Source organism: Patagioenas fasciata, chromosome 1, assembly GCF_037038585.1.
Source record: "Patagioenas fasciata isolate bPatFas1 chromosome 1, bPatFas1.hap1, whole genome shotgun sequence".
Lineage (NCBI taxonomy): Eukaryota > Metazoa > Chordata > Aves > Columbiformes > Columbidae > Patagioenas > Patagioenas fasciata.
Genome location: NC_092520.1, coordinates 139,087,266 through 139,100,968, shown reverse-complemented (window position 1 = coordinate 139,100,968; position 13,703 = coordinate 139,087,266). Strand labels below are relative to the sequence as shown.

The 13,703-nt window shown below is 42.7% G+C and overlaps 1 protein-coding gene across 1 annotated transcript; it reads left to right on the top strand.

Moving 5' to 3' along the window:
* Positions 1–2,219: 2,219 nt before the first annotated feature.
* On the top strand, positions 2,220–9,777 carry LOC139826521 (uncharacterized). Its single transcript, XM_071802736.1, has 2 exons — positions 2,220–4,363; positions 5,367–9,777. The coding sequence occupies exon 1, from the start codon at positions 2,220–2,222 to the stop codon at positions 4,344–4,346; it is 2,127 nt and encodes a 708-aa protein (XP_071658837.1). The 3' UTR covers positions 4,347–4,363; positions 5,367–9,777.
* Positions 9,778–13,703: the final 3,926 nt, after the last annotated feature.

The window sequence follows — 13,703 nt, the reverse complement described above, 5'->3', positions numbered from 1 at the left end:
TGAGACCATCATCAGCAAATTTGCTGATGACACCAAGTTGGGGGGCAGCGTCGACGTGCTGGAAGGCAGGAGGGCTCTGCAAAGAGATCTGGATAGACTGGAAAAATGGGCTGATTCCAATGGGATGAAGTTCAACAAGGCCAAGTGCCGGGTCCTGCACTTTGGCCACAACAACCCCCTGCAGCGCTACAGGCTGGGCGCAGAGTGGCTGGAGAGCAGCCAGGCAGAAAGGGACCTTTGGGTACTGATTGACAGGAAGCTCAACGAGAGCCAACAGTGTGCCCAGGTGGCCAAGAAGGCCAATGGTATCCTGTCCTGTATCAAAAATAGTGTGGTCAGCAGGACAAGGGAAGTGATTCTTCCCCTGTACTCTGCATTGGTGAGGCCACACCTGCAGTATTGTGTTCAGTTCTGGGTCCCTCAGTCCAGGAAAGATATTGAGGTGCTGGAGCGGGTCCAGAGGAGAGCAACAAGACTGGTGAAGGGACTTGAGCACATGACCAATGGGGAGAGGCTGAGGGAGCTGGGGTTGTTTAGTCTGGAGAAGAGGAGGCTTAGAGGTGACCTCATCACTCTCTATAACTACCTGAAGGGACGTTATAGCCAGGTGGGAACTGGTCTCTTCTCCCAGGCAGTTAGCAGTAGGACAAGGGGACATGGGCTTAAACTCTGCCAGGGGAAGTTTAGGCTGGATATTAGGAAGAAGTTCTTTACAGAGAGAGTGATCAGGCATTGGAATGGCCTGCCCAGGGAGGTGGTGGACTCACCGTCCCTGGAGGTTTTTAAACTGAGATTGGACATGGCTCTTAGTGCCATGATCTAGTAAATGGGCTGAAGTTGGACCAAGGGTTGGACTTGATGATCTCTGAGGTCTTTTCCAACCTAGCCAATTCTGTGATTCTGTGACACATCTATTAGTTCAGCTACCCTTCTTTCTCTAGTTGAGACACAGCTGATTTTGCTCCATTCAATACCCATGGTAAATTGCTTACCCAAGGGAGCTCTGGAAAAATCTGTTGGTGGGGATGTACACACCCCCCCACACCTCCCCATCAATTAGTTTTGATGGATCATAGCTGTTTACCACCCTGATCTTACTTTCCTAATACTGTGGGCTAGACAATCATGCATTGTTAAGCACTCTAACCTTGGTAGAAGAGTTGAGTCTCAAACTCAACCTTAGATCCCCGCATTCTCGGGTAAATGGTTGTTGAGAAATTCCTATCTGAGAATACTCTCAAATTGGTAGAGACTTCCTCAATCCTGAATCACAAACATAGTAAGGATAATTGTATACGGTTATAAGCCCCTTAAAGCTACAGGCTGATAGGTATGAATTTGTATCAGCACTGCAAACTATTTTGTATACACCTGTTAAAATACTAATCAAAAATATCCAAGTCTTCATAGCATTTAGGCTGCCATGAAAGGAATAATTTACTTCTAGAGAAAACTACCTGTTAAAAACCATTACTTACTGATGAAAGGATAATAGCAGTCGCAAGGCATAACAAAGAGCTAAACAATTTTATTTTCCTACCATAGCAGAATACCTGTGAAAGTAAAAGGAATTCATGCTTCGGAACAGTGTATGAACTCCTAGGAGTGTTGCTGACTGCTTTTTTGCAATGGTATCTTTAGGCCCCATCATAAGGGTCTTAATTTGTGGGAAACTACGGTGGGTCCGTGGATTCCCTGACAGAGGGTATAGGAGCAGAGATCAGTCTTGAAGATATTAAGGTCTACCCATGAGAGAGAAGGGATGTACCCATGAGAAGGATGGGAGTAAAGGAGTATCTGAAGATATTAAGGTGTATTCGTGAGAAAGAAGGGAGTTAAAGAGCAACATTGATGATAGCAAAATTAGCCAATGAGATGTTACTGACGTAACTTGTAACCAATAGTAAAAAGACATATGAACTGGTAAAGACTATATAAAGTGCACTTGTAGCAATAAATGGTGAATCTATTTGCATCTCAGATGAACTCGGCCTATGTTGTTTGTCCGTCTCAGCCACAACATCTGGTGACCCTGACATGATTCAAACATGCCAACGTGACCCTGCATGAAAAAGGATCCTGCATGAAGAAGGGGACAGCAGCAGAGCTGTGACAGCCAGTGCTGACCTGGGAGGACGGAGCCTGGTGTAGCAGCGGGGGGTGCTGCAGATCACTGAAGAGACACCGGCACCTGGAGTGTTAGGTGAGCCACCGGGAACATGGGAGGGAACCTCTCTAAAGAAAAGGGTGTTATATTATCTACATGGAAGTTGCTTCTGAAGAAGTGGGGTGTTAGCCTTCCGGAACTGACTTTACAGAAGATGTTACTGTGGGGCAAGACGCAAGGTTTGGAGGTTAATACAGTGACAGCATTTGGTGTGTCACAATGGATGGACTTGGGAAATAAACTGTTTGATAGCACTACCCGAGGGTCCAAAGAAGCAACTGAGCTGTTAACAACGTGGCGCTTGTTGCTAGAGACTTTGAAAGGGTTAAAAGTGCAACAGGATCAGGCAGAGGCAGTGGAGGGGGATGGTCTTCCTGGTTCTCCTGGACTAGTTTCAGAGGAAAAGGTAAGATTGCATACTATTCCAAGCCCTCCTGTTGCTAATGATTCGTCAACACCGCTTAAGTCTGTGTTATCTGGTGATTTGGATAAGGATGGGGGTCCACAGCACTCTCCTGAAAAGTTAAAAGGAATAGACAAAGAGCATTCGTATGTGTTGCACCGAGATGAGGTAAAAACTAAGAAGGACTCACATGAAAAAGCAGCGTTGAGTTATATATGGGCTCAGGAGGGGCTCCCTAAGCATCAGTCTGGGCAGTGTGTTCAACCTTCTGACCCACCGCTATCAATCACAGAAGAAAAAAGTGAGCATTTATCTTCATATCCCCCCTTGCCTAAAGATTCAGATGATGAGGATTATCCTATGGTGAGCCAGAGCGAGTCCAAGAATGTAATTCCTAAGAATCCAAATCCCCTGGATCCACTCCCTCCCCCTTCTGTGACAGAGGAAGTTCCTGAGGGTGGGGGTGGAGACCCATGGCATAAACCAAACTTTCCTACAACTTGGGGTTTACCTTCGGCTTCGGTTACAGTCAGACCATGGGACCCTGTGCATTTTTGGAAACATGTGAAAGCTAAAGCTATGGAAATAGGGGACTGGGATCTATTGGAAAATATATCAGTTCCTTCTACCGTTGCTGAGCCGTTAATTGTTGAATCTGCTGGGCCTGTGGCATTTCCTGTAGTATATCATAATTCTGCAGCAGAGAAGCCCCACAAGCATGTTCCCTATTCCTGGAAGGTGATTCAAGATTTGCAAAAAGCCAGTGCCCAATACGGCCCTAATTCCCCTGCAGTTATGCAGTTGATACGCTTATTATCCTTGGAAGCTATGACACCCTATGATATTGCTCATTTGGCTCAGATTATTTTTCAACCCGTACAACATGAGCTGTTTCGAAATATTTGGCAACAAAGAGCTGAGGCACAGGCAGTGGTGAATCTGCAGTATCCAGAGACTGATCCCCGTTCTGGTAATGGTGTGGATGTGTTCCTGGGCTTGGGACAGTTTAGTAATCCGCAACATCAAGCGCAATGGCCCCCTCTAGTGCTTGAACAAGCCAAAGCCATAGGGTTTGAGGCTATAATTAGAACAGTGCAGTTAGCGGAACCGAAGCGAAGAGACCTCACCATCAAGCAGGGTCCTAAAGAGCCGTTCCTGTCCTTTGTTGAGAAATTACAAGCTGCTGTCGAACGTCAAGTGTTTGATGCACACCTTCGGGAAATGCTGGTAAAGCAGCTAGCTCGTGATAATGCTAATGAAGACTGCCAGAAAGTGATTGAAACTTTGCCAAGGGATCCAGCTTTAGAAGCAATGATTACTGCTTGTGCCAAGGTTGGTTCAGTGGAGCACGAAATGACTGCACTCGCTACAGCTATGGCAGTAGCAAGAGTGCAGGAATATACGTGCTATGGATGTGGTCAGAATGGACATGTAAGATTCGCCTGTCCACATAAAGGCAGACAGGTTTTAAAAGGTATAAGCAAAACTGGCAATGTTTGGGGTACAGACTCACTAATTTGCTTCAAATGTAGAAAACATGGACATTTTGCTAAGCAGTGTCACTCTAAGTTTCACTCTAATGGACAGCCACTTCAGCAGGGAAATGCCAAGAAGAGTGCAAAGGGGTGCATGCAGACACAAATACCTCAGTCAACAATGCCTTGCAACCCTGGCCACCCACTTCCAGGGTCAGTACACAGCCAGCCTTCTGTGACAGGCTATCAGGACAAAACAGCAGATCAGCCGGGATGGATGTATCCACCACCCACACAGTGACTATAACAACTCAAGAGGTGCGTAAAGTGTCTCTGGATGCTTGGGGACCAATTGGCAGGGGACTGAGTGCTTTGTTAATAGGATGATCAAGTAGTAATCTGCATGGATTAATGGTACACGCAGGAGTTATTGATGCAGACTGTACAGGACAAATTTGTGCCCTGGTTTCAATGACAACCCCACCTGTGACAATAGAAAAAGGAGTGTGTTTAGCTCAGCTTGTGCCTGTTTTGAGTTCTGTTCCTTGGACTGAGCAAGTTGTTCATGGGAACAGTGGATTTGGTTCAACTGGAAAGCCACTTGTTTTTTGGTCTCAAACAGTGTCAGAAAAACGGCCACAAATGGTTTGTACACTCATAATGGATGCTTCTGTTCCCAGCCAGGTGAAGCTTGCTGGACTGCTTGATACAGGAGCAGATGTCACCATAATTTCATAGCAAGAATGGCCTCCTTCTTGGCCCTTGGTTTCAAATACTTTGGGAGTAATGGGACTAGGCAGAGTTGCAAACAGTTTGATGTCAGCCAAGCTGATAGTGATTGCTAATCCTGAGAATCAAAGGGCTACGATGAGACCTTATGTGACCCCAGCCCCATTGAACTTGTGGGGAAGGGATTGCTTAGGGCAGTGGGGAGTACGGATAACTGGATTTTTAGCAGCGGTCACTGTGATGCAGGGTGTTTGTTGGCCCACTTTAGCACTGAGATGGTTAACTGAAAGGCCACTATAGGTCAATCAGTGGCCCCTTGCTCAGGAGAAACTCGCAGCCCTGCAGTCTCTTGTGATGGAATAGCTAGCTGTGGGACACACAGAGGTCTCACATAGCCCTTGGAATACTCCTGTCTTTGTTGCCAAAAAGAAATCTGGAAAATGGAGATTATTACATGACTTTAGAAAAGTTAATGAGGTTATGGCAACTATGGGAGCTCTGCAACCAGGTTTACCTTCTCTGACAACGATTCCAATGCAATGGGAAATTGTTGTAATAGATTTGAAAGACTGTTTCTTCACTATTCCTTTAGCAGAACAAGATACGGAAAAAATTGCCTTTACTGTTCCATCTGTGAATAATGGAGAGCCAGTAAAAAGGTATTGTTGGAAAGTGCTGCCACAAAGGATGAAAAATTCACCTACCATATGTCAGTGGTATGTGGCAAAAGCTCTGAGTTCTGTACGTGCTTTGTTTCCATCAGGGTATTGCTATCATTATACGGATGACATCTTGCCGGCTGCAGCAACACCACAAGAATGAGACGAGATGGAAAATAAGGCACGTGAATCATTGAATCAGTATGGGCTGGTTGTTGCACCTGAGAAGGTGCAACGACAGCAGCCATGGCTTTATTTGGGCATGAAAGTTTTAGATCAGATGGTGACACCACAACCCATAAAGTTGCAAGTGAAAGTAAAGACACTGAATCCCCTCTTCTCAGTTGCAACCATTGTTTGACCTATTGTGAGGAGACAATGACATTTCTGCCCCATGTATTTTGACGGCAGAAGCACAGAAGGCAATTGCAGAGATTGAACAAGCAATCAGTAACAAACATGTATGGAGAATTGATTTGACAGTGCCTATACAAGCAGTTGTTTTAATTGATCAATGCATACCTTTTGCCATGATCGCACAATGGCATGAGAAGTGGGGAGAACGTTTACATATTTTACAGTGGGTCTTTTTGCCAACCAAATTAAAACAGGCAGCCCCAGGCCTTTTTGAACTGGTTGCTCAGGTGATTATTAAAATCAGATCACGTTGCATGGAAGTAATGGCAAGAGACCCAGAAATGATCATGCTTCCTGTACAGTCATTATTTCAAACAGTGCATGGCTAATAGTTCCGCACTACAAGCAGCTATGATGAATTATACGGGTCAAATCATTTACCGTTTGCCCTCACATCCAGTGATTAAATTAGGGAGTCAGGTGAAATTTGGTCAGAAGCAATTGAATCAACTGAGCCCAGTAAATGGACCTACAGTGTTCATAGATGGATCAGGAAGAACAGGCAAGACAGTCATTATTTGGAAGGGTGGGTCACAATGGCAGCATTGGATACAATATCAGAAAGGGTCACCACAAGTGTTTGAACTTAGAGCAATGACCACCATGTTTCAGGCCTTTCAGGCCCTGTGAATATTGTAACAGACTCTGCTTAAGTGGCTGGGCTTGTACAACAGTTGGATAAAGCTGTACTGGGACACATGTCTAGTTAAAAACTATCTGGCATTTTAAAACTCTTATGGCTAGAAATTCAGAAGCGTCGTTATGAATATTATGTCATGCACGTTAAAAGTCATACTACATTGCCAGGATTCATAGTAGAGGGGAATGCAAAAGCAGATTCTCTAGTTTCAGCGGTAGCTTTGGGACCTGTTCCTGATGTTAAGCAACAGGCAATAGCCTCACATCATTTCTATCATCAAGGCTACCGTGCTTTGAGATGACAATTTGGCATTTGAAATTCTGAGGCACATACCATTGCTGCTGCATGCCCTGATAGTCAAGGTCAGCATATTCCTACTTATTATGGCACCAATCCTGTGGCCTTCAAACTCTGCAAATTTGGCAGATTGGTGTTACACACATACCTGAATTTGGGCGGTTAAAGTATGTTCATGTCTCTATAGACACCTTCTCTTCTGTTATTGTTGCCACCGCTCATACTGGAGAAACTGCACCACATGTAATATGCCATTGGCAGTATGTGTTCTCTTTTTTGGGTGTTCCACAGCAGATAAAAACAGATAATGGTTCAGCATATGTGTCCCAGAAAGTTGCTTCATTTCTACAGCTTTGAGGGGTATCTCATGTTACAGGTATTCCCCATTCTCCTTCAGGGCAAGGCATTGTGGAGCGCGCCCATGGAACACTCAAGCATTTTCTCCAAAAACAAAAAGGGGGAAAGTTAGGTGAGCCATCTGATGCACGCTTGGCTAAAGCCACGTATGTTTTAAATTTTTTGCAGGTTTCTGATGATGCCCAGGCGCCACCCATTCTATGTCATTTTTCCTCTTTAGTGGCTCAGGAGAGGGTGGGTCCAGGGGTAGAAGTGTTGATATGAGATTTGCACATGGGACAATGGCTGAGTCCACATGAGTTATTAATCTGGGGGAGAGGTTATGCTTGTGTCTCTACAGATCAAGGGCCGCAATTGTTGCCTATGCAAAATGTGAAACCTATGTTGCCTCCCTAATGATGATTGCTGCAGCTGCTGCATTTTGGATGCCTGCACAGAAAAGACTAACATGTGGATTACTTTAGCCAACATGACTAGCCAAGACTCCGTATGCCTAGCTATAGCATCTCCGGAAAACCTGTTCCACACACACTTGGTTGGCATCCGCCTCGATGACTACAGCAGCATCACATGATTGTCACAAAATAGTGGTTGGTGCAAAGGCATTGCAACAAACTGTAATAATACCAACATGGCACTTTGGATGAATTGCCTCCCAGAAGCAGATATTGAACCACAGGAACTGGAATTGCTGGGAATCTGTGCCCATGGATGCTTGTATCCAACTGGTTTGTGAAAAGTGTCAGAACAATATGCAAGAGCATGAATGGAAAAAACTGCAAAATGTTAATGCTACCCTTGGCGACCATAGAAATGAAACTCTGTGGTGTAATGCCTCGTGGAAAAACCCAAGGGGTGCCGTTAACAATGTGGGACAGCGACCCCGAAAACTCCCATATGGTGTATTCTTGATCTGTGGAGATAGAGTCTGGCCTGGAATTCCTTCTAATGTTGTTGGAGGACCACGTAGTTTGGGACGATTAACTCTCTTAAACACCCAATGTATCTATGATAACAGATTACAGGAGAACAAGACGGGAAAAACACTTTTTGCATATGTATGAGTCAAAATGTAATGATAATGTAGATTTTTGGGGATTGGGGTTAAGAGCTGTAGGATCTCTTGTACCTGGTGTTGGCACGGCTACAGCTTTAAATACTTTGGAAAAATTAGGATGCTGGCTAGCTAAGCAAACTAACAAAACTTCTAAGGCATCGCAATAGACTTTTCGCTGTTAGCTCAAGGACATAAGTGTGAAGATTCTGATAGTATGTGCTGTATGAACTTGTTTGATCATTCTGAATCAATTCATAAAAGTATACAATTACTGAAAGAGTAAGTACAAAAGTTGCAAGTTGATGACGGATGGGATTGGTTAAATACATTGTTTAGTGGTTGGGGGCTTCCAGGGTGGTTGTTATCAGTAGTGAAAACAAGACTGTTTTGATGGTTGTTGTGATGGTGTTACTAATGTTGCCATGCATGATTTCTCTGCTGCAAAGGGCCCTGCAGCAGACAATGAAGGCAATTTTTTTAGCACAAATACTAAAAGGGGGAATTGTGGGAAACTATGGTGGGTCCATGGATTCCCTGACAGAGGGTACAGGAACAGAGATCAGCCTTGAATATATTAAGGTGTACCCATGAGAAAGAAGGGATGTGCCCATGAGGAGGATGGGAGTAAAGGAGTATCTGAAGGTGTATTCATGAGAAAGAAGGGAGAGTAATATTGATGATAGCAAAATTAGTCAATGAGATGTTACTGATGTAACTTGTAACCAATAGTAAAAAGACGTGTGAAGTGGTAAAGACTATAGAAAGTGCACTTGTAGCAATAAATGGTGAATCTATTTGCATCTCAGAAGAACTCGGTCTATGCCGTTTGTCCGTCTCAACCACGACATTAGTTGTTGCGGAATCAGACCCTACCAGCTGCTCCTTTTTGCTGCTATTTACCTGTTTTACTGTGTGGACTCTCCTGAGCTGCTAGCTTTGCTGTGCAAATATCATGAGAAGTGCAACTGCCTGAGCAGTCAGCTGAGGGTCCCCCAGTACTGTGAGCAGCATACCAGGAAGCTGTTGGAGGACAAAGCTGTTTGCAGAGAGAATGGCTTGAAAGAACAGTTCATTTTCTAGCACATTGGTCATTTAGGGCCATTGCAGAGTTTTGGGGAGATCAGGGAGTTGTTCAGAAATGCTCTAGGGCCATCCCTAGTTGCCTGTCTGAACTCAGCAGGTTCAGATCATTCCATCTGTGAAGAAATGGCCTTCACCCTTGCTTTGTGCAAGTCCAAAAGATGCTCAAAATCTCACACGAGTGGAGAACTCTTCCCTCCAGTTAGAAGATGGCTGTACAGTGATCCTGTGAAATGGCCAGTAGGGAGAAAAGGGAGTGATGTGACACAACGGACTTTTCACAGTCACCTCTGTTATATGTTTTGTCCCAAATAGGCATGGAGTCTGCAAACTCCATGACACACCAAAAAAAGAAATTCATATCAGGTGGTCTGGGAAGCTGACATTCCCAGTTCTGCAGAGTATCACAGACTCTACTGCTTCACCCGGAAGAGTAAGAGTTAGCCATCCTGCAGATAGCAGCTCACCACAGGCAGGTTTAATGTCAATCCTTTTGGAGTTGGATTTGGAAAAGGATGCCAGGGTAGCTTGGTCACTAAGACGGATCCTGCAACTTGGATAAGCATCAAAATGCTACTGCCCTATTTAAAGTTTAAAATAAATGCTCCAATGACCAAGAAGCACTCTGAGGAATAAGACTGTTAAATGCATAAAAGCTATGCTACAATTTAAGTATGCCATTTTCCTATGTGAGTAGAGATTTGGGAATGTTCCCATTTTTAAGTCACCTCACCCCAGACACCTGAAGTGATTTCTTTACAAAGGATGGATCTACAGCCAAGGTTCTCTAAGACAGCAGTCTTCCCTTCTGTATCTCTAGCCAGGAACTAGGTATTAGAGACTGGAAAAACCCACTAGTTCTTTCAAGAAACACATGCACAGGCACATGCAAACACAATTTCTAAGAAACACCAAGATCTTCTGTGTTGATGTCTGATATGGTTGTAAATCAGTAAGTAAAATGCAAGACTAATACACTGTTTTGCCTGTCTTTTCTACAGTACAGTGCCATGCCCACAGCTATAATTCACTCATGTACAAAGCACTCACACTTTCATAGATATATACCTCACACTTTCATAGATATCTACACATACGTATTTGCTCTGCTATTCGTTTTCTGTGGCCAACAGAGTGTTTGTATAATATTTGGCACAGGGATTTGTCAGTGTCTTGGTATAACTTGCAGTATTTTCTCCTTAACTACAAGTGGTAATCATCAAGAGATTGAAGCCTCACTTGCCTAATATTCTGGGACTTTCCCTTTCTCTCATTATTCCTTTTCTCATAATGATTATTCTCCCTTTCTGCTAAATGAAAGGGGACTTTTTTTTAGATTGGGTGGTTTTGTGGTTTTTTGATTGGTTTTGTTGTTGTTGTATTTTTGTTAGAATTGTTAAAAGGCTCAGGCTAGGTATGAATTCATGGTACATCTCTCGTGTGACTTTGGAGGACCTGTTATCTGAGTTGGCAACTCAGCTTCATGGAGCTCATCTGCATCTTCTGAAGTAGCCAGGACTGCATCATTTTACTTCTCTGGCTGCAAACAAAGGTTTCTCTGCTTTGAAAGACTATTCTGCAAACTCAGGGGTGTAGTGATGAAAGAGGCATTTCCATTCATTCACCTATGTAAGTATAATAAGGATTTAATAAAAACCAGATTGTCCCATGATCAGCATTAAGACTGAAATTTATCATGTTGAAAATTAACCCCACTCAACAAACCACTTAAGCATAAATCCTATTCAGCGGAATATAGGCACTTGATCTAAGGTTACTGTGGTCTTAAATTCTTTTGTGTCTGTTTGAGGACTTCTCTATCGACTTTGAATGCCCTTGAAGCATGTTGAAAGGGAAGTTTCTGTTTATTCTTCTTCAGACTTTTATCTTTAAAAAAAAGCAAAGCTAAAACTGCAGCATTCAGAATCAGCCCAGTACAGAAGTCATTTAAAAAATTCATTTCATTCTGCTGCACAACGATTTGCTATGGGAAAAACAAACTTGGCAAAATTGAAAAGGTCAACAGATTTTCTACTAGACTGATCTTCAGTCTGAGTCTCAGGGACTATTCTATTGTCATATGTGGGGAGGAAAATTAATTTGATGTGATTCTTGGACATGGTAATCATTCCTGATTCCCACTGACGCTGGGAGAGTATTCCAGTATCTACCACTGGTGGAAACTGCTGAATGAATATAGATTTTGGAAATCATGGTACTTCTTCATTATTGTCTGAAATAATAAATTAGTGGCATAGAGAAAACTGTATCTCAAGCAAAATGTCTTTTTTCTTCCCTTTGTATTTTCATTTAGCACATCTCATGGAGCAAGAATTACGAATACTCTCTTCCAGAAATCCATGCTAGTACAAATCCACATTCAGGCTATTTTGACAAATTTTCAGGATTTCTTACCTCAGATATTGAATGTGTAAACACATCTAAATAATGTTGATGAGCTATTAAGAGGAGAGCATAACAGAGAAAATACTTACTTGGAAATCTTACTTTGCATAGCCACTGCCTGGGCCAGACAGTGCTTTCCTGCTTATGTTTGCAAGTAAATTATTCATTTCAGACACTGAGCAAATCCAGCGCTCCTGAGGCTGATCTCTCCAATAGCCCAATCTAAGTCAATTATTTGCACGACTCCTTTGCTCGCACATAATAACTCATACAGCAATATTATATTATGAACTGTTTATAAAAATGTAGTACATCACAGTGATCGGAATGGATTTTAGGAAGACCGTGGCTACTGTAGCCTCTGAAAAGCTCTGAAAATTTTGACTGACATAAGGCTGGATTCACAGACATGCATTAGAGAAGGACATTTCATAGAGAAAGAAATGCCCCAAATAAGACAGGCCATTACATTATGGCACTGTGTCATTCTGGATCACAATATAAGTATCTGACTCTTAAATAATTTTGGGGTCCTGGTCACACTGACATCAGTGAGCCTTCAGCATCTACATTCCACTGAGAATTTATGGCTTAATTGTTCTGATTTAGATCTGTAAACTGGGAAAACAGCATTTCTTTGCCGCAGAAGGCTCTCATGAAATGAGTGAACGCAATGGTAACAGGAACTCTGTGAACAACTTATCATACAAGCCACTGACTTAAAAAACAGTTCTAAGCTGCTCTGAAAGTCATATAAGTACTACTGGACTAGCAAAATGCACATCTAAAACATTCCATCGCTCTACACCTAAATGTTTGACACTACTTCACAGTTCACACCTGCTTTCAGTTCCCTGCCCCATTTTTATCTTTTGACTACTAAAAAAACAGCTGATTTAACACTATGTCTCAGCTCAGAACAAGCCCATCTCTTGCTTGGGTAGTGGCTGATTACCACTAGCATCACTGTTGTTTTACTAAGCTTGTAGGCAGTTGCTATGCAGACTAATAATAAAGGATGCTACTCACTTATCTCAGTGTTCTGGATATGCAGGCGCAAAACTCAAGCTCTTTCTCCTTCACATACGTTTATTTGGAAAGCCATGATACAAATACAGCAGTAAGAGTATACATCTGAGGCTAAGTGTAATTCAGCCAATGCTGAGTTCCAGTCCCCTGGAACAACCACGCCAGTACTATCCCTCCTGTCCTTGGTGTTTGTCGGTATGTGCTTGTCTCATCTGACATCTGCAGGCTAGTCAGACTTTCTGTTTTGTAGCCTGTATCTACATACCTGCAAGTGCAAGAGGGGCTGGGTCCTCACAGCAATTAAAATAACTTTATTGGTCTTACCTCATGTGAGTCAAGCCAGGTATCCTCAGCACTTTCTGAAGCATTCTGTTGTTCTTCTCAGTGGCTGTACTACTGCTTTTTGTTAGACCAAAGAGTGACAAACGTACCTCTTGACACACAGGAATGTGGTTAAAAGCCTGTGTTGCCTTTCACAGGATAAAACAAGAGCAAAGTTTATTATTAATGGGCTGTGTGAACAAAGCATATACAAAATAAACTTGAGTATTATTTTCAGAAAAAAAAATACACCACAGACTTCTTTTAGATAAAGAACTGTGGCAACAGAGTTATTAAGGAATTTATATGGTTGATATAAGACTATAGGGTGGATAGACTCCAAGTAACAGAAAGCAATAGTCTGGTGTTGTGTAAGCATAGATAGGGAAGCTATTTACAGCCATGTGACCGCAATGAAGTTAAGATATAAGATCCTGTGATCAGACTCCTAACAAAAGATAACCACAATATAAATAATGTACTTGCATAGGGTTTACAAACATCAGTGAATGCAAAACATAATCTGAAGAGCTTACTTACAAAATCTGCAAATTTCCTGGCCTGAGATACTCATTCCTATTTAATAATTTTCAACCAATGACCCTAACACCCACAAGGCCACTTCATTGCTGTTTAAATTTCCTCAAATTTTCCATCATTATGTTA